This window comes from Petaurus breviceps, unplaced genomic scaffold (genome assembly GCF_028583685.1).
Source record: "Petaurus breviceps papuanus isolate PSGF00001 unplaced genomic scaffold, PetGlider_PUasm1.0 90626, whole genome shotgun sequence".
Lineage (NCBI taxonomy): Eukaryota > Metazoa > Chordata > Mammalia > Diprotodontia > Petauridae > Petaurus > Petaurus breviceps.
This window is the reverse complement of record NW_027187290.1, coordinates 786,700-811,890: the sequence shown is the minus strand read 5'-3', so window position 1 is coordinate 811,890 and position 25,191 is coordinate 786,700. Positions and strand designations below refer to the sequence as shown.

The 25,191-nt window shown below is 38.7% G+C and overlaps 1 protein-coding gene across 1 annotated transcript in view; it reads left to right on the top strand.

The window, feature by feature from the left end:
* Positions 1-25,191, top strand: part of LOC138143071 (AF4/FMR2 family member 2-like) — a 198,727-nt gene that overhangs the window by 37,806 nt on the left and 135,730 nt on the right. Inside the window, exons 2-3 of the mRNA XM_069064262.1 lie at positions 5,202-5,322; positions 20,977-21,874. Of these exons, the coding sequence (XP_068920363.1) occupies positions 5,202-5,322; positions 20,977-21,874 (1,019 nt within the window). The remainder of the gene's footprint in view (positions 1-5,201; positions 5,323-20,976; positions 21,875-25,191) is intronic.

Here is a 25,191-nt window from a genome sequence, read left to right as displayed (position 1 = left end):
TTGATCAAGATTGATTCATAAAGGGGCGGCTAGGTGGTGCAGTGAATAGAGCACTGGGCCTGAAGTCAGCAGGACCTGAGTTCAAATCCAGCCTCAGACACTTAACACAAAAACTAGCCGGGTGACCTTGGGCAAGTTACTTAACACTAATTGCCCTCCAAAAAAAAAAAAAGATTGATTCATAAAGAGCAGAGTTCTCTGCTGGAACGACTGAGATGGCAGGGAGAACCTTAGACATCATTTGGTCCCACTCTTTAAATCTTACAAAACAGAAAATCAAGACTGAGGGAAACAGCCTGGTGTTAGTGGAAACCAATCAATTAACCAACAAGCATCAATATGTACCTGGTGTTTAGGGAGAATGCAAAGACAAAAATGAATCAGTCTCTTCCCTTGGAGAGATACTGTGTACATGTATGCCATATATATGCCAAATATATTCACAATAAGTAGAAGGTAATTTGTGGGAGAGGGTGTTCATAGATGGGTAGGATTGGGAAAAGTTTCCTCTAGCACAGGACTAATTAAACTTTTCCCACTCATGACCCTTTCCAAGCTCCTTGAACTGTGGGTTGTGACCCCATGTGGAGTCATGACCCAGTTTAAGAAGCACCGTAGAAGGTGAATGCTTGAGTTGAGTTTGGAAGGAAACTAGGGATTCCAGCAGGCAAGTGAGAAGGAAAGAGACAAATAGGAGACTTGAGTCCTTGTTCTGACTTTGCCATGACCTTCCGTGGCCTCGCTTTCCTCATGTGAAGGCATGGACTCCTTTAAAGGAGCTAGACTTGATCCCAAATATTTCTTCAGACTCTGATAGTCAAATGTTTTTAAATATCCAACTTGCTGACCAACAAGCAATTTTAGGTGAGCTACCACAGTGAGAGGTAATGGAGAGAACATAAAAAACAACTTAACCGAACGGCTCAATAAAAGGTCACTTGGTTTTACTGTCATGCTAATACTCGTGTGACTTGCAATAATGAAAATGAGGGTTATCTGTCTATAAGTTAAAGTGGAGGATCATAATAAAAGGGTAGGGTCACTAAGATCTGGATAAATCATGAAAGAGAGAACACCAGAAGATGGACAACATCATTGATAAGAAGTCAACTTGACTCTGGACTGGTGCTCAGTATTGAATTCTACTTCAGGCTCTAATGGACTAACCTTAGGACAAGTCTGGTTCCCACTCTGGGCCTTCCTTTCCCCCTTTTGTAGTGAGAGGCTTGACTAGTTTATAACTAAGGTCCCTTCTTGCTCTCTCAGATGCTAGATCTCAGATGATGAAATTCCAGTTCAAGCCTTTTATCAAAATAATAAATTAACAAAAATAACCACCTCTGAGATTCTTGCATTCCTGCTGCCTTTCTCTCCCATGTGATAAGAAAATGTCTTCACAAAAAGCAGTACCCTTGAAAGATGATGATCAGAAAGGAGAAACCAAGGACCTTTGGTTAAGTGAAAGTTGACTTGGCTTTTATAATTGTGGTGCATCATTGTCATGAAAGATCTCAGTATATCAGATCCAAAACAAAAGTTATCAAATGTATCACAAGATGTTACCAGTGATTGTTGAGTCCTTTTCTCAGGCCAGGAAAACCCCAATGAGCTTGTTTGCTCACCCTCTCAAGTTTTTTTTATGGTTCAGTCCCAGATCCTATTCTCGTCTGTCTGATAATCTGATTATTGACTCTCATTTCTGATCTGAACATTTCTTTGTGCTTCTAAGGCCTTTCTTTTTCCTTTTGAAACCAAGCATGCGGTGTCAGATCATCACGGGACATACACATGCTTTCCTGTGGTTTCAGCAGCACATATAGGTTCAAACCCAGCCTGCTGCCGGATTGTGGGAACTTTAATTGAGTAGATAAAGAGGTCCTCCTAATTATAAACTGCAGTAGGTATAACAAGAGGCTAAATACATAGCTGTGGTTTTAATTAGCTGGTGCTTCAAATTCGGAATTGGGGCTTCAGTCAGAAATCAGTGACTTTCTCCCCTGGAAAAGCCTCATGACCGTGTAGTTTAGGTCTCATTATAGCTCTCCATGTGAAGCTTTCATTAGAACCTCATGCTGGGCAAAAAAGGAAAAAAAAAAGTTGTAGATGTTTGGTTATCTTCCAAGAGCAGCAGAGAACTCTATGGAGATTCAATTCATTCTCACCAGAGATATGAGAATTAACTGTTCTTTGTTATATGGAGAAGGGGAAAAAATGTCGCAGTCAATTTTGCTTGCACCAGATAACATCAGTGTGCATGGGCTTCAGTCTGCCCTTCTGATTGTCATCTGGAATTTGGTAGTTAATTAGCAGATGCAAAATGTAGCCCACAGTCTCTGAACCGATCAGATGTGGGCGGACAGCACAGCCGTGGTCCTGCTTGCTTCCCTCAGCAAGGGTCGTCCATGCTAGACCACGTCCACCGTCTTCTTTGGCTCTTTCTTTTTTTTTTCCTTCAGGGTTTTAATTATCTGTCTTCCCTCCAAGGGAAAGGAAGGTGGTTGTACACCAAAAGACCAAAGTGCTTTGCTCCTTTTCATGAGAGAATTAAATGTGATCTATCAGCATGCCACCAGTGCCTGTCAGGTCCACAAAATGAACAGACACCTTGGAAAGTGACATCTTGTGCTCATTACACAGGAGCAATGTGACTTTTTGTTGTTGTAGGAGAGCAGAATTTTTTGCCCTGATGGTATTCTAATCTTGAGGTACTGATCCTCTGAAACAGCACTTACTCTGAAGGAGAGAATCATCAATAGGATGCTGGGCTTAGAGTATGGAAACATATGGATTCAGTCTTGCCTTGACATTTATTAGTCATGTGATCTTTGGCACTCAGTTTCCTCCTCTTGTAAAATGAGAGGTGACTTTCTAAGCTCCCATAAATCCTGTGACCCTGGATCCACTTCTGAGCCTCAGTTTCTTTGTCTGTAATCTGGTGATTGTATTTCTCAAACCTACAAGTGCTCTATAAATGTCAGTTATTTCTATTGTTGGGAATTGCTTTTTAGCCTGCCCTCCTCTAACCCCCAAGTCTGTGGTTATGAATAGCACTGAATGATGTTGTTGAAGGCCATTCATGAGTATTATACATTTGCACAAATTGATGATGTTACTTTACCTTAGTGGTTCCTCACCTGTCCCTTCCATGGATGGGAGGGTGTGGTAAAATGCCTAGAAACTGGGCCACTGGCACTTGGTGTTCCTTCTTAGAGGTTTCAGAACTGTATTTGATGATAATGATCAAGCCCTCATGTGACAGACTTGCTTTTAAGTAGGTCAGTAGGGTCCAGTAGCTAGACTTGGGATGAACTCTGATTGACAGTCATACTTAGGGCTCCCTCCCACCAGGGTAGGGTGGACGGCCTTATCGTCTATCTCTGGCATCATTCGTACCATGAATCTTCCTGTGCATATTTGTTAGAAGTCACATGAAGTCTGGCTATTTTACTCCTTAAGGACAAAATGAAGGATTATTTTTTCCCAAGATGAGGCTTTTCGAGTCATTTTTATATGACCATATAAAAGGAAAATAAATACACAAAAATACAGAGGAATGGATAAGGAGAGACTAGGGGAGCTTCACAGGGTTAACGGAATAACTGATAATTATCATCTTAATGACAGCAATAATAGTTTGCAAAGCACTTTAGGTATTTTATCTCTTTTGATCCTTCCAGTCCACTTTGTAAAGTAGACCCTAGTGCTGTTCCCATTTTACAGATGGGGAAACAGAGTCAAAGAGATGAAGTGACTTGACGACCAAGGGTCACATAGCTAGTAAGTATCATTACATAGACTCATTCTGAGAGTATATATGACTATGTATGGAACCAGAGACTTATCAAAGACCTAGACTTGAGAAATTCTTTTGATTAACATGACAAATTAAGAAAAGATCAAGAGAAAAGGGACCCTACAGAATATTGAGATGAAAATATCTCTAGTAAAATTGGTTCCTCAGGGACATCCCTACATTATTTAACATTCCTTACAACAAAACCTTCACAAAGTGTAATAAGCAAAACCACCTGACATAGTAAACACTTCTTACAGAATATGACATATTCCACATCAATTCATTTCCATTGAATGCCCTAGGGATTGCTTACATGCATACCAGGTGCTGGGGGAGACATCCATGTACATAGATAAGCAAATACAAAATAAAGAATAAACCGTTTTCGGGGTAGCAGCAAGGCCCTGGCTTAGTTGGTGCCCCTTACAGGAGGGCTCCTTATCTCTCTCTTGAAACGAGGATGGTATGATTCTTTATCTGTTCTCAATGACTGTTGGTCCCATTTGTTTGTGCTAAGGTTAAGCCTCAAAGCCAGCCCCTGTCCAGAAACACCTCCCTTACTTGAGGACTAGCTTAAGGATTTCAAATATTATGATCGAGTTGGAATGAACTTTATCATTGAAAGAAAAATAATAAAAATATAGTAGCAGTCATATTTTTAACCAGCTAAAGCTTTCTCCACCTGTATAACAAGAACACTTAAATTTATCCTCAAAGGCTTTTAGCTTTTTTGCTCTTCTTCCAGTAGGAAATCCCTAAATGCAAAGAGGGTCCAAGAAACATTCAGGCTTTAGAAAGCTATTGTCCCTTAAGAGCATTTGAGTCTTTTAAATAATAGAAATAATTATCCTCTATGTTAATAGTTGTTGCTTCTAAGCCAAACCCATGGCTTTTACCAGAGGCCCCAAAAGCCTTTTAGACTGGTCTTACTAAAAGCCTAGAAGGGGGAAAATGAAGGTGCTGATATTAAAGTGGTTTGTTTTTTTATAATCCTCCCCTGTCTCAACTCCCCTCTCTGCCCTGCCCCCCCCCCCCATGAAAAGCTTCACTTCTTTTACAGTTTGAGCCTGTAAGAGGAGAGTAAGGCTATGATGGAGCAGATATTCAGATAGCTTCTCCCTTTTCAGGAGGAATCAGTGTAATGCTACAGGGCAAGGGAGAAACCGCAGCCATATTGAAATAGGCCAATTTCTTGTATGCAGGATTATGGTTCTTATTATTCTGAAGAGTGCCTAGAATCCTAAATCTGATGGGGAAAAAATAAAAAGGATTATATTATCTTTCTACATTATTAGTTTGTGGGAGCCTGGTTTAATTTTTTTTGTGCTCATTGATAACTAGGGAAACTTAAATGACTTCCATTAGTAATGAGTCTTTTTTTTTTGTTGTTTTCTTTTCTTTCCAGTCACTATGAACAGGACCGGAATGCACTTAAAAGAAAAGAGTGGGAGCGGAGAAGTCAAGAAGTCCAGCAAGATGAAGATCTTTTTGCCTCAGGTTTCAGTCTTTTTGGGGAACCCTACAAGGTAGCTGAATATGCATGTAATTTACTTTTTTACACAAATGGATTGCTTGTTACATTTTTTTACGACTAATCAACGTTTAATCTATTTTTAAAGCAACTAAATCATTGCCAGGAGAAATCTATTTCACAAATGAAATAGATATTGAAAGTATGTTTTGGTCATGTGAGTTTCTGAAGTCTTCTTTAGGAGAAATTTTCTTATTGTTTGGGGAGAATACCAAGGTTTCGAAAGTGACTTGTGAGTCACTTCTTGTCTTAGAGGTACTGTTTGTTGCTTGAGCTCTTCATCACCAAGGGATTGTCCCTTCACAATTTCTGTTGCTTTGATTTTTAGGGAGGCTGCCTGTGAAGGCTTTATAAAAATGTAAATGGCTAGGTCTGTTTCTTCTCCCAATCAGTGAAGTCCGTGGAAAGACAACCCATTTCACTTTCACTTGTGTTGTTAGCTGTTGGGAGGATGGAGTGCTCTTTGAAAATCACTGGTCAAGGAGGAGAGAGAGGGCCAATCATTTCTTGTGGTGGTTAATAATTACTTTGATTGGGAGATGGCCTTAAGCAGATGGACTGCCGTAGATAGATGGATTTCATGATTGGTTTTATTCTGGTGAATAGGAATTTCTAATAATTGTTCCATTGATATTATTACAATTACCACAATTGTCTTTGACTTATTATCTGGACCTATCTTAGGTTTTTCCAACTGTTTTTTGGTGGGACTGGGGATGTGTATGGGTGTGTGTAGGAATCTTTGTCTAAATGGCATTTTCTGAAATGAAGAAAGAAAATACGTACATGGAAAATCATTCAGTGTTTTGATGAAAAAGAATTTTGCTACTTTGAGGCAGTGAAAAGAGCCATGAATTTAGAGACTGAAATGTGCTTCTTAGGTTGCTGTGTGATTAACAAGTTCCTTTCCCTCTCTGGGCTTCAGTATTTTCCTTTGAAAAATGAACTTGGTATTAAAAGTTTGTATTTAAAGTTCCTGATTTTCTGGGCTCTATCCTCTGATCTCCTCAACCCTTGGGATTAGGAACAATGGTGACTTTGGGACAAAACAAGTTTGTAATGAAGGCAAAGGTTCAGACCCTACTCTTGGGTCAGATAGCAAATTGTTTATTTGGTGAAGACTTGTTAAGTCTTACTGGCTGTGTCAAAAGTTGTAAGCAATACTTGATTCAGACTTAAAACTCTGTATAACTGAATGGACAAGGTACTCAAATTCAGCTACCTTAGATGGTTTTAATATGTTAATGCTGGAATCCTTTCATAATTTTTCCCCTCCTCTACCTGCAGAGGATATATGTGTGCTGTTGTGTATATTTGTGTATGTATATATGTGTGTGTATAGATGTATCAAAACATCTATTTGGAGAAAACGCAACAGCTCTGTTCATGAAATTGTTGTTATGTGCCGTCTTTAAATGAGTTTGTTAAAAAAAAACAATAAGATGAAATAAAAAATAAATACTTTAAAAATCAAGTCTTCTTCTTTACCAGAATTTGTGAGTAGGTATGGGAATGAAGGAGAAAGCTTTGGGTTCTGTGAATTCCTAAGAAAATATTAGTTCATAGAAAATGTATGGGTGTGTGCCTTTAAGTCCGATGTCTCTTATCAATATTGTCAGTGTTTTTAAAGCCTTGATACTAAAATGATAAATCAGGCAGGCATGTCATTGGGAGCACATACGAGGCAATGGGTATACTTGTGAAAACACTAGACTTGGAGTCATAGACAAGTCACTGCCATTCTGGGCCAGGTTTCCTTGGATATCAAATGATTGAGTTGGAGAAGGTCATCTCTACGGTCCTTTACTCGATCTCTAAGCCTATGATACTATTTTACTATACTACTACGATACTATAAGCCTATTTCTAACCTGGTATGGACAACTTTGTAACTAGTAGTGGTAGCAGTGACATAATACTATGTAGGAAAAGAGCCTTGTTCCTAGGCCAGGATTTGGAAGGAAAGGCGATGTCCTGAAATACAGTCACTTGTGCCTTGTTTAACTGAGTAATGGTCCCCATCAGAAGCAGGTGACAAGTGGTGGCAATGTGTGGGGGACGATCAACACCATAATATTTCACTCTTAGGATTTTCTTTTTCACAGACAATAGGCTATTTATCAAATAAGGTAGACTCTCAGAACCTTTCAGAAAGCCTCTGGCTGTCTCTAGAGTTGAAAAATCCCACCAGCTTGTGTGGCCTGAGTATTTGATCAGTAGTACCTACAGTTCATAAACTTGCTGTTTTAGTGGTAAGCACAAGACCACAGAATTATTTTCCTTCAGCACTCCTTAGAATATTTAATTTGTGATCTTTCCCAGTATTGGCTGACTTTCCCTGAAGGGATGTTCCACTTTTCTCCTCCACAATCAAGCAGGAGATAGGGGAACTCTTCCCACAGTTGTTTTGTAAGGGCTGGCATGTGTGTGTATGTGTGTGGATATGTGTATGTGTTCAGTATTTATCTCAGAGCTCAGAATCACAATCTCAAAATCTCAGGAGTTGGAAGGGACAGCTCATTTGTGATCAGGAATCCCTGTGACATCAAACCCAGCAAATGGGTACCTAACATTTTCTTAAAGATCTCCAATGAGATATCAGGTAGTAGAGCTCATCACTGATCAAAGCCCCCACTTCACTTTGGACAACCCTAATTGTTAGTAGGTTTGTTACTTCATAAAGCCTAAACTTACCTCTTTGTAATTTCCAACTATTTCTGCACTCCAAGACCAAACACAATAAGTCTTTCAGATACTTGTCTTTCCTAAGTCATTTCCTTTCCAGACTAAACATCCCCACCTTCTTCAAACAATCCTCACATTACCTGACCTTGAGACCCTTCCCCATCCTGGTTGTTAAACCCTTGATAGTCAGGAATATTAGGATGTTGGTTATAGCTGAGTAGTAGTGATGGGGGAAAGATCCCAGTAGGTTCAGCAGGAATTCTGATCTTATCTAAGACCAGAAAACCTGCAATATTGTCTGGAAAGAATTCAAGGTCTCAGGCTTAATTGGAGTGAGAGTTGTAGAAGTTTATTGTTATGCTTCCATGAGAAGCGGGCAAGAGTCCTTTAGGGGACCTGCAAGTGAGAGGGGTACATGCTTTTACCTTTAAAGGGTAGGGCTGCCATTGTCAGGGCTGACCTGATGGGAGGGGCCTCAGTGCATAGACAAAGGTCAGAGCTGACCAAGAGGAGCATGTGAATAGATAGTTAGATAAGATTTGGGCCAGGCCAAGGAGACAAAAGGCAAGGACAAAGGAGGGTGTGGGCCAGGCCCAGAAGAAATGAAGAGATTAAGTAAGAACAAAGGGGTCACAGGGTGCTGCCTAGGTGGAGTGTGGGATAGGGGGAAGGGGCAGAGCTCAAGGGTGGGAAAGGACAAATTGCAGTTACAACTTCACAGACTGGTTTTACAAGTTGGTTTCACAAATTGATCTAGACCCCAGGGACCCCATCAGTAGGAAGTTCATATTGGCAATGGGAAGGTGGAAAGGAAAGGAATGAGGAAGAATATATGTAGACTAGAGCGTATGGTACATAGACCTTTCAGCAAGTTAGGAGCCACCATTTTCTCTTTTTATTTCGTTGTACTGGGGTGCTCCTTGTTTAACAGAAGTTTGAGTAATGCAGTTCCATAGGTTGTTAAACCATCTTCTACATATTTAATTCTCTGAATTACTGCCACAGTCTCATTTTAGTGAAGAACTGTGATCGTATGAGCCTATCTATGAGGTAGTTATAATATCATTAGTTGAGAAGCAGTGGGACATAAGGTGAAATGGAATAAACATTTCTATAGCACTAGCTTTGTATCAGGCACTGTGTCAGGCACTGTTTTTTGCAAGTATGATTGCATTTGATAATGGAGCAAGGGGCAGCCTCATCACAACCAAGAAGCTCTGGGGTCCAGTCCTGCCTCTGACCCATATAGTAAGGTACTTAACTTCTCAGTGCTCCACATGTGTCTCAGACTATCGCTTGCAGAGAATGTGTAAGCCTCCATTGGTTTAGAGAATTTCTTCACCAGGGAGTTCCCTGTACCAGTGAAATCACAGGTCTGTCTAGTTCCTATCTGTAGTACTTTAATGAAGTGAAGGATCCTTCACTTTCTTTATAGCCTGCTCTCTTACTAACTTTCAGAAACACATGGTCATCCTTTACAAGCCCACATTTTTCTCCTCCATGTACTCCATACTTCCTCTGAATTTTCTAGAACACTGGTCATAAGATAGACTAGTACTATATTTTAGATTTTACTGCAGTATCAGATATGATATTTTAACAAACTCTCAACTCAATGAAATAGCAAGAATGCCTGTGCCCCATACTCAGCCTCTGAGGATGCAAAGAAAAAAAAGTGAAATAGTTCTTACACTCAGGGAGCTTAAAATTTATTCAAGGAATGTAGCAGGTACAGCAATATATAGTTAAAATCTTTCGATGATAGACTAAAATAGAATATTATCAGTGGATAAAATTTATTTTCCTAAAGTCCCTGAAGTCTCTTGGTCTACTTCTCTGTCTTCAAATAGGACCATATCCGAAAAGGCCCAGGCAGCTAGCAATCTGTCCTCTCTAAATATCTCCTCTAGAAGGAGATTGTACAACTTCTGTCATCTCTCTTGTGCTTTTCTGTCCTGCCAAATTTACTCTAGCATGAAAGATTTCTAACTACTAAGACTTAAAACTTTGTTACAACATGGCTCCAAAAAGTGCTATAATGACTCTAGAAGGTTTTAGATAAATATGTGTGTATGTTGTGTATATATGTTATATGTTGTATATATTATATATATTCTATAATACATGCATGTATATAGTATTTATGTATGCATGTATATACATACGCACGCGTGTGTATGTGTGTGTGTGTTGGAGGCTGGTAGATTCATATAAGGCATGCCTCCAGATTGAAGGAACAAAGTCATAGAATGTTGCTATCTGAAATCCACACTAAACTAACATGAGAGAAAATGGATGTCTGTAGCTTGCGGAAATATATCGTCCTAAAAGATGTATGCCAGGTGAGACTACCATACTTCCCTACAGTACTATGGTTTGGAGAAAGCACTAGGATTCCAACCATGTTAAATATATGTATGTGTGCATGTGTATATGTATACACACATGTACACACATATAATATACACTCATACACATGGAATAAAATTATATATATTACATATATATAACTTTTATTCTGTATTTTAAAAAAATGAGCATTTCCATACGTGAAGTTGAACGGAAAAAAAGATGGTTGTATATAACACCAAAAATGTCTATTACATGCAACTTGCTTTTTAAAGTGTATAACAACTTTGACTTGTTACTTTAAAAGCTGTCCTGGTTGTCTGTTTTCTGAAACTCCTTTTGTTCTCTTCTGTGCATTTTCTCTGAAATGCTTCAGCGATATTTTGGGGGTGAAGCATTGTGGATCAGCTGTGGTATACTGGGTAGAGAACCAGGCTCAAAGCCAGGAAGACCTGGGTTCAAGTTCTGCCTCTGACATGTACTAGCTGTGTAATGGTGAGTGAGTCACTTCACCTCTCATTGCTCTGGGTTGAGAAGGGTACAGAGAAAACACTCACTGCTGACATTGGTAGAGGGAGCTTCCTAATGCTGGAGTTCCCCATGCCAATGAAATCATGGGTTTAGTACTTATTTATTCCTATCTTATTGCTAGTTGTCTCCTTCCCCCACCTTTCCTTACCACCCCCACTTCCACCATTGGACAAAGAAAAACAAATCCCTTTTAGCAAATATGTATGGTCAAGCAAAACAAACCCACACATTGGCCATGTCTGAACATGTATTTTTCAGTACATTTTTCATTTCAACTAATTTTGCACCCAAGTCCATCACTAATTTATCAGGAGGTAGGTAGGCTGCGTCACTATTGATCTTCTGGAGTAATGGTTAGTCATTATATTAAGTGGAGCTCTTCAGGCTTTCAAGACCGGTTTTCCTTGCAATGTTGTTGTTATTGTATTAATTGTTCCAGTTCTGCTCCTTTCATTCTGAATTGATTTGTGCAAGTCTTCCCAATTTCTCTGAAACTATCCCTTTCATTATTTCTTATGGTACAATAATATGTTATTATATTCACATACCATAATTTGTTGAGTCATTCCCCAATTGATTAGTACCCACTTTTTTTCCAGTTTGTTACTCAAACAACAGGTGTTAAAAATAATATTGTATGTATTGATCCTTTTTCTCTTTCTTTGCTCTCTGTGGGATATGGGCATAGTAATGCTATCCACAGGTCAAAGGGTAAGCACAGTTTAGTGACTTAGTGGGTGTAGTGCTCCTTTTTTCCTACAGTCCCTGTACCAATTGCCACTTTTCTTTTTTGTCTACTATGCCAGTTTGATAGGTACAAATTAGTACCTAAGAGTTATTTTAATTTGCATTTCTCTACTAATCAGTGTTTTGAAAAATTTTTATATGCCTATTGATAGCTTAGATTTCTTCCTTTGAGAGCTACCCCCTTCATATCCTTTGACCATTTATCAACTGGGGAATGGCTCTTGCTCTTACATCTTTGAATTGGTTCCACTTATCTTGTCTATAAGACCGTTATTATTTAAACATGCTGTAAAGATTTTTCCCAGCTATTTCCCTTATAATTTTAACTGCATGGAATTTGTCTTCGCAAGTGATTAAAAATGTCCATTTTATCTTCTATGATCTTCTCTATCCCTTGTTTGGTCATGAACTTCTCATGTATTTGTAGTTGTGAAAAGTATTTCTTTGTTATTCTGATTTGTTTATGATGTGACCATTTATATCTAGGCCATATAGACATTGGGACCTTATTGTGGTACTTTGTGTGAGGTGTTGGTCGAAACTTAGTTTCTGCCACACTTCTTTCCAGTTTTACTAGTGCTTTTTGTCAATACTGAGTCCTTCCCCTAGTAGGTGGGGTCTTTGGATTTATCAAACCTTCTACTGCTATGTCCCTTTGCTTCTGTATGTTTTGTTATCTAATCTGTTTTACTTTATTGTTTTTTTTTAATTACTACCAAATGTTTCAATAATTACTGCTTTTTAGTATAGTTTGAGATTTAGCAGTGCTAGATCTTAAATTGTACTTAAAAGCATTAATCATCAAAACTATTTAGTTTTGGATAAGAGATAGAAGTGTCAACCACAATTAACCAAGGTTACTAATGTCAGAAAAGCTGTGATCTAGTTAATTGGAACATATGTGAAGTAACATCCTGTCAGAAGGTTAAAGGTCAACATCAAAAGTCTAGAGAAGGGGAGATGAGAGCTAAGAATCTGTGAATGTTTATATCCTGGAGAAATTGATAAAAATCAAAGTTCAGAAATAGCAAAGTTTAGGATGAGATATTATAAAAGAGTGGTAGCCCCACTAAGATGCAAATACCTCATACACTTTGCCCTATGCAGCATCTGGCCTGTCTCTCTACCCCCATCATCTTTTTCTCTACCTGTCTCTCATTTTCTCTTTCTTTTCTTTTAACTAAAACAATGCCAAATTGTATGCACAGGTGTGATAATCTATGAGAATCAGCAGAGCTTAATCACTGGCCTTAAGGGTCAGGAAGATCTGATTCAAATTCTGTCCCTGACCCATGAAAGTTGTGTGACCTTGGGCCAGTTACTTTACCATACAATGCCTCAAACAACTTTCTAAGATTTTAAAGTAACATATGAGTTTCTGATCTGCATTGGTAGGGGAGTTTCTACATCAGGAGTTTCCTATATATCACAAGTTAGTACCTTCTTGCTCTCCAACCTACCCAGCCCTGCCCCAATTAATGCTAATTTTCACACAGTTGATGTGAATAAGAATTTTTTCCTTCCCCTTTCCCCCATCTGTAACTAATCACATGATACCTTATGATACTTCTTTATCTTTAAATGTATGTTACACATTTGCTGTAATGCCAGATTGGGGAATATTAAAGAAAGTAATGTTCTGGGGCGACTAGGTGGTACAGTGAGTAGAGCCCGGCCCGGGAGCCAGGAGAACTTGAGTTCGGATCCTGCCTCAGACACTTAACACACACACAAATTAGCCTTGTGACCTTGGGCAAGTTACTTAACCCCAACTGTCCTCCAAAAAGCAAAAAACAATCAGAAAAAAAAGTAATGAACCAAAAATACTCTAAACCACAAACTTTCTTTGTGTTATCTGCAAAAATAAAAGTTGGCCCTCTAAATGTAAATTCTTCAGCTACTTTTCTTAAGCAAAACCATAATACAATAGCAAATTAGTCTTGCAATAGAATAATACTGCCCCCTCCCTTTTTAATTTAAAAGAAAGCAATAGTGCCTAAAGGAGAGAGGTTTGCATTTCCTGCAGTAATGAGAGTCAAAGAACTTAAATGGAGTGCTGTTAGTCATCAGTCACGAACCAGAAACATAGTTTATGTCCTAAAATACTTGGAAAATGCATTTCCTTGATGATGGAGAAATTATGATACAGTTTACCCAGAAAAGGGCTGCAAAGGTTATCTTTACGAAATCTACCAATTGTCTAGAACAGCAAGTTAAGAACTGTCCAACTTGAAGGAAACCTATAATTGATTGAAATAGCTAAATTTCATTTTGACCCTGTTTATAAGTATTCAACCAAGGCTGCCAATAATACCTTGCTCTTTAATAGGATGACTAAGACCCTTGAGGGAAAAAAGAACTTTTAGTCTGATTCAGAGGTTGCTATACTGTATAATAAGTGCATATTGTGTAGGTATATATAAATGTATTTCAGGCTCTGTTGGGTTTTATATCCAAGTGATCTCATATCTATATTTTCAAATTTCTCAAAACAGACTGAAAGCTAGTAAGAAGGGAGAAAGTTTACCCTGGCACTTTTGCCTATAGTTAATGTGGGCATTTGGGGGGATAGCTGAATGATTGGCATGAGGAAGCCATTTGGGAGCTGTGGTTACTATGGGCTTTCTTCACCACATTTCTACTGTAGCATGTATTTCCACTTATTGCATCTGTTGTTGATTAAAAATAAGATTTACAAGTATTCTTTTTATAAGTGACAATTGCAATCATTACTAGCCAGGGGACCTCCAAAGAAGGTGGCTGTTTTCACAGAATTATCCCAATAATTCTCAAATCTCTTATTTTATTTCTATAGACCTAGTCTGATTCTGGTTAGTTTCAGAATGGCTTTTGAAAATTTTGGGTTTCATTGTTATTGTAATTTTATTTTCTACTCTGACCATATGGCAGAATTAACAAAATAAACTCAACAAAAAGTGCTTCTTACATGCCAAGTCCTGGGTAGGTGCTGAGGATGATACAATGCAAAATAAGACACAGTCTTGGTTTTTAAGGAAGTGACAGTCAGGAAAAAGAAATAAGTCATGTATACAGATAATTGTAATACAAAATAACATTGGTTAAGTGTTCCAACCATCAGTACCCTTCTCTACACTCATTCTGTACGGCCCCCTCCCTTGTCCAGGCCCTCATCATTGCTGACCTGGATTGCTAGACTACCATCTCCATTACTTCAGAACCACTCTCCTATCCATCCTTTACAGAGTGACCATCACAGTCTTCCTTGTAGTGCAGGACTAACCATGTCTTCCTCTTGTTCAAAAATCCTCAGTGGCTCCTGGGGCCTCTCAGAGAAAACATAAACTCCTTAGTCTGGCATTGAAAATGTTCTCCAGTCTGATTCTAACCTATTTTCCCAGCTTTATTTCATATCAGTTCTTCTTCATGAAGTCTCCACTTTAATCAGTTGTACCTCATACCTGGTAAACATTCCCTCCATCATTATTACCTTGTAGGTGGTTTCTCCTCAAGACTAGTCCAGGTGCCATCTTCTCCCTGAAGCCTTTGCTCCTCACCTTGGTTTTTGTTACTGTTCTTTCCTTCCTCAAATATGTCTATAGTACTTTGTCTTATCTCTCTTCTGCCTTCTTTGTTAACTGCTTATCTTGTATCATATTTATTTATGCCCATTTTATAACTTTCCAATAGAATGCAAGCTTCTTGTTAAAAACTTTCCTTTTTATTATCAACTCAAATATCAAAAACATGAACAATTCTATATGCAAAGAAGAACAGAAAAAGAAGATTTTATATGAAACCATGAATCACTCTTATGTACAGCTTGATTTTTTTAAAAAAAGTTTGTAATAAATTGATCTTGATAGTATCAGCACTGCCTTACTTGTCTGTGTCTCCTTCAGGTCATCTCTATGTGTTTTAAAATATTTAATTGATGCTATTTTTCTTTCTTTTCTTCTTTTGTTTTGCTTCACTAATAATCCCTTTCCTTTCCCTTCACAACTCTCTTTTAAAAACAGAAAAGCCCTCTCTCCTAACAAATAAGAATAGTTAAGTAAAACAAGTTCACACATTGGTTGAGTCTGAAAACGTTGATCTCATTCTCTGGCTTTAGTCTATCTCTGTCAAGAGGTTGGAAGCATGCTTTCAGTCATTGAGTCTTCTGCAAGTTATGATTGTACATCGATTTGATCTTATAATTAAATCATTCAGTTTTTCATTACATTATTGTAGTTCATTATATAAATTGTTATCCTGGTTCTACTCACTTTGCTCTGCACTGGTTCATTAAAGTCTTCCCAGGTTTTTCTTAAAGAATCCCTTTTGTCATATCTTGTGGTGTATTGATATTCCATTATGTTCATATGCCATAATTTGTTCATCTTCTTCCAACTTGATGGGAGCTCACTTCCTAATTCCTTCCTGCAAAAAAACCCCACATGTGTTACTATAAATATTTTGTGCACAAGGCTTCTTCTCCTCTCTCTTTGGGAATAGGTCTAATAATGTCATTACTGGGTTAGTGGGTATACACAGCTTAGAGACTTTATGGGTCTAGTTACAAAGTGTTTTTCAGAATGACTGGGCTTTTTTGCAGCTTCATCACTAGTACATCACTATGCCTGTCCCCCCAACCCCACCCTGCCCCAAGCCCCTCTCAACAATTGTCATCCTCCTCTTTTGCCATATTTGCTAATTTGATGGGTTTCAAAAGGGAATTTAGGCTTATACTATTTTGTATTTCTCTTTTAAATGATTTGGAATTTCTAACATAATTATTGATAGCATTTCTCCTTTTAAAAACTATATTCATATCCTTTGACCATTTATCTATTGGGGGAATGGCTCTTGTTCTTATATGTGTGTGTATGTATATGTGTGTATGTATATATGTATGCATATATACATAAACACATGCATGATATATATGTATGTATTCCTTATGTGTCTTAGATATTAGACCTTTTTGTTCAAGAAATTTGCTACAAATTTTTCCCCTGGTTAACTGATTCCTTTCTCATTTCAACTGCATTGATTTTGTTTGTGCAGAACATTTTTAAAAGAATGCAAGGTTCTTGAAGGAAGAGGTTTTCATTTTTGTCTCTGTTTTCTCAGTGTGTAACACTGTTCCTTGCCTGTAGGAATTACTTAATAAATATTTGAATTGAATTAAATTGAATGAAAACAAAGTGCTATGAGAGTTCTAAGGAAGGAAAAAAGTATCTTTCAAAATTCAGAATAATTTTGATGTTTTTCATACAGAAAAATTATATTTAACGTTAGATAGTTTTTTAAAAATTCACACTTACATCCAAAAACCTAATGATGTTAAAAGCAAACAAAATTAGGAAATGGAGCCGGAGGTAAAACAGGAATAGTAAAGAGATTCCTTTTTCATATCTCTGCAATGGAAACTAAAATTAGAACTAGTCTAATTACAAACAAAAATGGCCCCTCTGTTTCTAAAGCCAAACTTATACAAGCTAGAAAGAGGGGAAGACTCCCACATTCCCCTGCCTGTGTGGGGAGACTTATGGGAAAAGCCAAATAGCAAAATTAAAACTTATGAAATGCAGAGTGAAAATGTTGTGACTGTCCCCATCAGCATGGATTTTTTTTAGATGGTGATCAATTTCAGACAAAGCCAGCAACCATCTAAAAGTTGAACACTTGCATCATCATTCATGCCCTTAGCACCATGAAGTCTCCTTGTTATCACTTAGGTAGTTGACTAGAGTTTGTCTTTGATCCCATCCACAGGGTTTGTTGTGTAATTCTTGTTTGTTCTTGGCTCAGAGTAGAATTTCTGCTACAGAAAAAGAAGTGACCAAACTAAGGACTCTCAGTGAATAAAAGTGATATCTAGTTAACTCTACCTTCTAAATATATCATACAAAGCTCCTGAGAATCAGCAATGATTTTATTAAAAAAGAAAATCCTGAAAGTTAACTTTTTAATCATAACCTTTAATTAACATGAATGTCATAAAAGATGCATTTCCTATGAATAAGCAAAATGGGGACACCAATGTGGCATAATGGTTAGAGGGGGTAACTGCAAAATCAGAGAGGCTTAAACTTAGGTCCTGCCTCTGATATATATTGTCTGTGTGACCATAGGCAAGTTATCTCACTTCTCACTGCTCAAGGCAGCTTACTCCCTAAGATTTTGAGTTTTAGGTGAGACTTGTCTGTATCAGTGAAGGGAGTTTCCATACTGGGATTTTCCTTCACTAACACAATCACAGATCTGTACCAAAACAGAATCAAGCTAGAATTTAATTTACCTGTAATATATGTTATATTAAAAGAGAGTAAAAAAACATTTTACTTAAAAATAAAAACCTATATATACAGATTTAGTTATTTTTGCTTAATACTTGAGATAACTGAAGCATTTTTCTCGATGCTTCTGATACTTCTCTGGAAATATATTAACCTATGAAGGGAGCATTTAGCACCTTGTGCTAGTTTGGCACATCAAGCCTTCTAATAATCATCTCATTTGATATACTAAACCTGTGATGTAGGTCATACAAATACTTTTATCATTCTTTTGTCATATTTCTATTCTTTAAACCCAAGGCTCAGGGAGTTTGTGACTTTTCCAAGGTTATATAGCTAGTTAATGGTAGAGCTGGGATTCAAACCCAGATCCTCTGCCTTCAAATCCAGGATCAAAATGGCTACTAAGGCCAAGGTTTCTTCTTTTAATCCCTTTGTGAGACACTTCATTTTGCATATTTTCCATCACCATATGCATTCTCCCTTCCTCCAGTTAATGATCTTATCCATACATGCTATCACTCATAGATTGGACCTAATTCAATTCAACAGTCACTTTTCAAGGGCCCACTTTGTGCCAGGCTCCTTACTAGGTCCTGGGGCGACAAGGACCAAAACAAAACAATCCCTAGCTTCAAGGAGCTTGCGTACTACTGGGGGGATACAGCAGGTAAACAAGTAAGTAAATATTAAGTATACAAAATAATCTAAAATCATATCAGGAGGGAGAGAGTGCTAAAAATTATGAGGCTCAATAAAGGTCTCCAGGAGGGGGTAATACCTGAAATATGCTTTGAAGGAAGCCAGGGATTCTGTGAGTGGAGGTGAGGAAGGGAATATCTTGCAGGCATTGGGGAGAGCCTTGCAAACCACAGAGGTGGGAGATTGAATGTTGTGTACAAGGACAGCTAGCAAGTCAGGAACTTAGAAAGTGTGTGAATGGCAGTAATATGAAATAAGACTATAAAGGTAGATGGGAGCCAGATTGAGGAGGGCTTTCATTGCCAAGAAAGTATATGTTTGCATTGTAGCCTTGTTCTTTTGTGGGTAAGGTAGGAGATAGGTAGGGTGGGATGCCTTGATTAGATCTATGTTTTTAGAATATCAACTTGGCAGCTCTTTGAATGATGGATTGCAGAGGGGACAGGAATACTGATTAGGAAAATATAGCAATAGTCCTTATGAGCTATGATAAAGTCTTGACCTAAGATAGAGGCCGTGGGAGTGGAGAAGGGAAGGATGGGGGAGGGGAGTGGAGGAGGGAAGATGCAAAAGATATTGTGGAGGTAGACTCAATAAGACTTGGCAACCCAAGGGAGGGAAAGGAAAAAGTCAGGGATGATACTGAGAGTATTAAGTTGTGTGACTAGAATTATGGTAGTATCCTTGATAGAGGATACAGGAAAGTTTGGAAGAGGTTTTGGTTTTGAGAAGATATAGTGAGTTTTGTTTTAAACATGCTGAGATTGAGATAACTATGGGAGTGATATGAGAGTTCATGAGAGGGTTCAGTGCTTGATACATAGATTTGGAAGTTATCTGTTTAGAGATTACTGAATCCTTGGGAGTTGATCTCCTAGAGATAGCATAAAAAGAGGAGCCCACTACATAGTTCTTGGGGGATTCCAGTAATTAGTGGGTAAGGTGATGATTATCCAGCAAGGGAGACTCATAAATAATGGTCAGACAGGTAGGAAGAAGACCAAGAGAATAGCATCTCAGAAGCTAAGGACCAAGAGGGTATTCAGGAGGAATTGATGATTGACAGCAAAAACTGCAGAGAGGTCAAGTAGGGTAAGGACTGGGAAAAGGTCATTGGACTTAGAAGGTAATTGATTATGGATAATCTTGGAGAGAACTATTTCAAAACAGTTCCTTGGTGGGTTTAGAAGCCAGGTTACAAAGGTTTGGGAGGTGAGGAGATGTAGACAGCAAATATAATTGAGACTCTTTATAGGAGTTTGGCTGTCAGAGGGAAGAGAAATGGAGTTCAACAGCTAGAGGGAATAGTATGGTCAAGTGACAGAAAGCTTGCTGTGTATGGTGGTAGGCAAGAAGCCACTGAATAAGGAGAGATTGAAGATGAGAAAAAGAGATGTCAGAGTGCAGATGGAGTGATGTTAATACATCACAACTACTTTCAAAAGAATTCAAAGCAGAAGGACTTTTAAAAACATAATCTTTGCCTTTGCTTTCTTAAGCAACAGTTTAGTTGATGGCATTTTGCTGCAAGATGTTGAAAAGACAACAATGTTGTTTGAGGCATTGTTTGCTGAATAATTACTGCCATTTCTGAGCATGTAAATGGGGGCCTATGAATTTTTGTGGTTCTTTTAATTAAAAAAAAATTGGGGGCGGCTAGGTGGCACAGTGAATAGAGCACCGGCCCTGGAGTCAGGAGAACCTGAGTTCAAATCCGGCCTCAGACACTTAACACTTACTAGCCGTGTGACCTTGGGCAAGTCACTTAACCCCAATTGCCCTGCCCTCCCCCTCCAAAAAAAAATTGGATTCCTCTTTAATCTTCAGTTGATTCTTAACGTTTTATTTGTTGATGATATTTTTAAGCCATTGCATCCTCATGTATTCTAGTACAGTAGAAATGCCACTTTATTTTTTTAGTGGGCTAAACATTTTACATGACAGTGTAGGTTGGGAAGGCGATAGTTAATAACATACAGAAGAAAAATGTTCCATTGCCGTTCACTTGATTGATTGGTCAGAGTTGTGCATTATTTTTGATCGAGATATCAAATGTCACAACTCTGCTCATGCTTATTGACATAAAACTAAATTATTTTCACATAAAAATCATAGAAGTGGCATAATGTAAAATTAGCTCTCAACTAAAATGCTTGAAGTACACAAATGTTAATCTTGCCAGTTGATTTTATGAGGCCATTTTGTATACGTGTTTCTTTCCTTTCCTGTGAAAACTTTGAAGTGGTATGACCTTTTGAACGTTCCCTAATTGCTTGTCGTTTGGGGGCATCTGTTTGAATCATTAGCATTATTAAGCACAAACCTATTGATTCTTTCTCTCCTTTCTCACCCCCATCTTTTTGTTACTTTAGACAAACAAGGGTGATGCACTTGCCAGCCGCCTCCAGGACACACTGGGAAACTATGATGAAATGAAGGACTTATTAACCAATCATTCCAATCAGAGCCAACTAGTGGGAATCCCCAAGAATTCTGTACCCCAGACTCCCACTGAAAAAAATGAACCAAGCTTTTTTCCTGAACAAAGAAACCGGATGATCGCACCTCATCAGGGCGGAAGCTACTCAGCGACGTCAGTGCCTCCCTCAACTTCAGTGACCTCAAGTTCAAATGTACTACACGGTCATCAGAACATCAGAAAACCAAGAGCTGATTGGCCACGTGCTGGTCACAGCTCCACCATTACCCAGTCAAGCCAGTCCACTGGTCAGCCAAATCGAATGAAACACAGCTCTTTCCATGATCAGCCTCAAGGCAGATACGAAGACCTGTTCAGCTGTCCAAGTGAACAACCCCCAAATGGAGGCATGGAGGATGCCAGCTCAACGACAACTGCATCATCTAATTCACGAAGACTTAGCCATTCAAAATCCAGTGGTGGAGAGCCTTCTTATAAAGAGAGTATTCAGTGCCCATCCCCAATAGATTTTGAATTTTTAGCAAATGGGCCTATTTCTCCGCTCCCTTCCACATCTTTACTCTCTGCAGCCAGTAGTCTTACAATTCAAAATTTCTCACAAGGCCTTTACTGCAAAACGAGTATGATTCAACAGAAGCCTACTGCTTATGTGAGGCCCATGGATGGTCAGGAGCAACTACCAGACTTCCCCCCCACACTGAAGCCGATGCTCGAAATTGAGAGTGGATATTCGAGTCAAACATTTGGGACGCTGCTGGAGGGAAAACCTAGTGCAACCACTTCAAAGACTAAACTCCCAAAGTTCACCATCTCTCAGCCAAGTGAAGTAAGTAATTTTTAAAAATTCTGCATCTTTTTAGTTGACTGTGTTTACAGTCAGTTCTCGTTTAACTCGTTGAGCAAAAGATACACGAGAAGCTCCAACGTCCCAGTTTAACGCTTTCTCTTCAGTGGAAGGGTTAAACTTCTTTAGTGAAAGGGTTAAACTTTGTGACTAATTTTTTTTTTGGTCTGGACATGTGATTTCATGGGTGGAGGGAACTCCTGCTGTGGAAACTCCCTCCACTGATGCATGTCAACCATTTGTCTGTAACATAATCTTAGGGAATTGTCTGGGCCACTGAGAGCTTCAGTGACTTGCCCAGGCTTACACAACTAGCTTGTGGAAGAGGCAGAACTCAAACTCAGTGCTCCCTGACTCCAGGGCTATCCTTCGAGTAGCCATACTGAGCTATATTGTTCCTCACAGACGCCTGGTCATCAGATAGAGTGCAGTCTCACTATTTGGAATTACAGGAGGGAAGGCCAGTCTGAAAGGATGAAAAAAAAATGACCCATTTTTCCCCAAGAAGTGTAGTTTTAGTATTTTTAAGTACAGTTCAGGTTAGTAATCTTAGTTTATACATGAAAGGAAGAAAGGCCACAGCTAAGTTATAACTGACAACAGGTCTTGGCTAGATAAGAATGTAGCCTAAACATTAAGATGCCATCATGTGAAAGAATGAATTACTGGAACCAGAAGGCATATCTTAAGCATCCTTAATATCCTCAATGCTCTCTGAGATCGTTCTAGACAAACTGGTGACATTTATTGAGACAGCCCTGTCCTCTCAAGGCATGCTGGCTTATCCTAGCAGAAAATAAAATGAATTCAGACTTAAGTGCTAGGGACTCCATGAGTTACCTCCTCTGGGAAGCATCACATGCTAAAAGACAGGCCTGGAGAAGTCAATACTTAGCCTAAAGGAACGAGTACCTAATGGTGGGATTTCAGGTGCTGTGGTACCTGGAGATGGTAAGGAGAGGGGATTTTTTGTGGCCGAGTGGTCTTTCCTTGTACCTCTCACACTATACCTCATAAGAGACTGCCCTGTACCACTTGTCTGTGTTCCCAATTCTAAGTGTTTGATTGGAAGCAACAGGATCCATCGGAGATGACATCACCATTATTGCCCTCCCCCACCAGTAAGAATCACATATGAGGTGTTAGAATTTTTGGAATTTCTAAAATTCTGGGGCTGTTTGATAGACAAGGCTCTTGTCCTTGCTCTACCACTATCTAGTATGGTGTCCTTGGACAAGTTACTGACTCTCTCTGGTCCTCAGTTTCCCCATCAGGAAAATGATGGTGTTAAGCTTGGGTGATTTCTAAGTATCACTGTATGTTACAACCAAGCTGACAAACACCCTAAAGATTTCTCTGGTTCTACATTTCAGCTCTTTTTTTGAGTCCTATCCAGAAGATAATGGTGATTTCAGAGGATAGAGCCACAAAAAGGGAGGATTGGGCTGTTGCTGATGTATTCTAAATGTTTGTTTTTCATATATTTTCCTTTTTGTAACTTTTTCATAGATACTTGTTTGTATTGTCTGTATCATAAGGTGAAATGAATTTTTTGAAAAATAAATTCAACTTTTGACTATTTTCCCATAATTTGACTGTAAATTTGACTAATCAGTGTGGTATGCTATAGAATTTTGTATGTTTGTAGATAAATCTCAATGGATAATGTACAATATTTTATGGGATTTCAGTCCTTGAACTTTTCTTTTAAAGGTATGACTTTGAAGAGGAGCACTCTGTAGTGGGGTGGGATATAAATTCAACTCTTGTCCTCTCCCTTTCCTTTGGTAGCAGTTGTCACCAACTTCTTCTGTTCATGCCAGCCACTCAGGACCAGTCAGGAAAATGGCACTGCCACCAAAGGGCTCTCCTGGAGAACCCAAATAGGTATTTGGGCCTAGGCCTATTTCAACAGTTGAATTGAATTGAATCACCTCCCTTTAATAGTATTTCAAAAAGCAGCAAAAATAAGTGAACCTTAATAACACTAGGCCTGACCTAGATTTGAAAATTCCTTCATACTTTGGCTGGAGGCTGTCATTGTGAGGAACTGAATTTCTACCGTCGTGAGGTCTGCTTTTAAAGCAGTGCTTCAGTAAAGTCAACTTTCATGATGGTTAGCCAAGGTGCAGACTATGACTCCGAGGTAAAATATGTAAGAAAAAAGGCCCCTGTCTGAGGAATGGATATTGTCTCTAGAACATCCTCTTGTGGAAAATGGCTTATGTGGAATAAAGGCTCGATAACAGTTCAGTGAAAGACAAAATCCAGAAAGCGGGTGGGGGTGGGGGTGGGGGAGGGAGGAGTGGGAGGCTGTGCTAGGTAAGTAAGGTTTCGGAAGGGAGGAGACAAAGGAGAGCTTTAGTGCTCGGAAATGGGGGACTTTCTAGGTTTTAGAGAGTAATGTGAACCAACATTGTGATGAAAAGGAAAGGAAATGAGATGTACCGTGGCCAAAGGAAGAGCTAAAAATTGTGTAGGTGGAAGTGTGGGTATAAATATAGACAGGGTGGAGTGTTATGTAGTCTTGTGCCTAATGGAATTTATGTGGCTAAAACTCTAAGAAAGACTCTGAAAATTCACCCCATTAAATCTTGATGCATTTTTCAATAGCACTTAAATTCAGTAGTAGGTCCCGGCGCCTAGAGTTCCAAGTGTTGGGATTGGTTAGTCTAGCAGTCTTCAATTCCATGGTAAAAATGGAGTGTTCTTTTGAGAGATTGTGCAGAAGCATTTATTGTTGAAACACTCCATTTTTTCCCTTGCTTGAAAATGCTAAACTCTGGTGAAAGGAGATTGGCATATGCATCCATAGCATGAATTTTTTTGTTCTGAATCCCTCTTCAGCAAAGTCTATTAGAAAATCTGTAGATAAAACAGGTATCTGACTCACAAGATCCCCAAGTGTCATTGGAAAGATGATGGGGAGGGAGGGCAGTTACAGGTGTTTGCTCTTTCTGGGACATTCCATAGTTTCTTAGCATTTTCACATTAGGAATAAGAATGATTGAGTTTTAGCCTGTTTTATTGTGAAAGGGCAACTTTTCAATTAGAGTATTTTCTTTGAACCAATCATTTGTCGGACTATTTTAAAACTTGATGTTACCGTATTTATTACCATTCCAGACAGCAACAAAGACTGATGTGTTTTGCAGTTGGGCTTGGAATAATTTTCTGGGAACTGCATCTGAAAACAGTAAAAGACCTATTTATATCAAGTGGAAGTAGAGGGTTGCTTGCAGATGGTGTTTTATTAGAAAATGCATTTGTTAATAAATGTAGCTTTGTACGTGATTACATTAC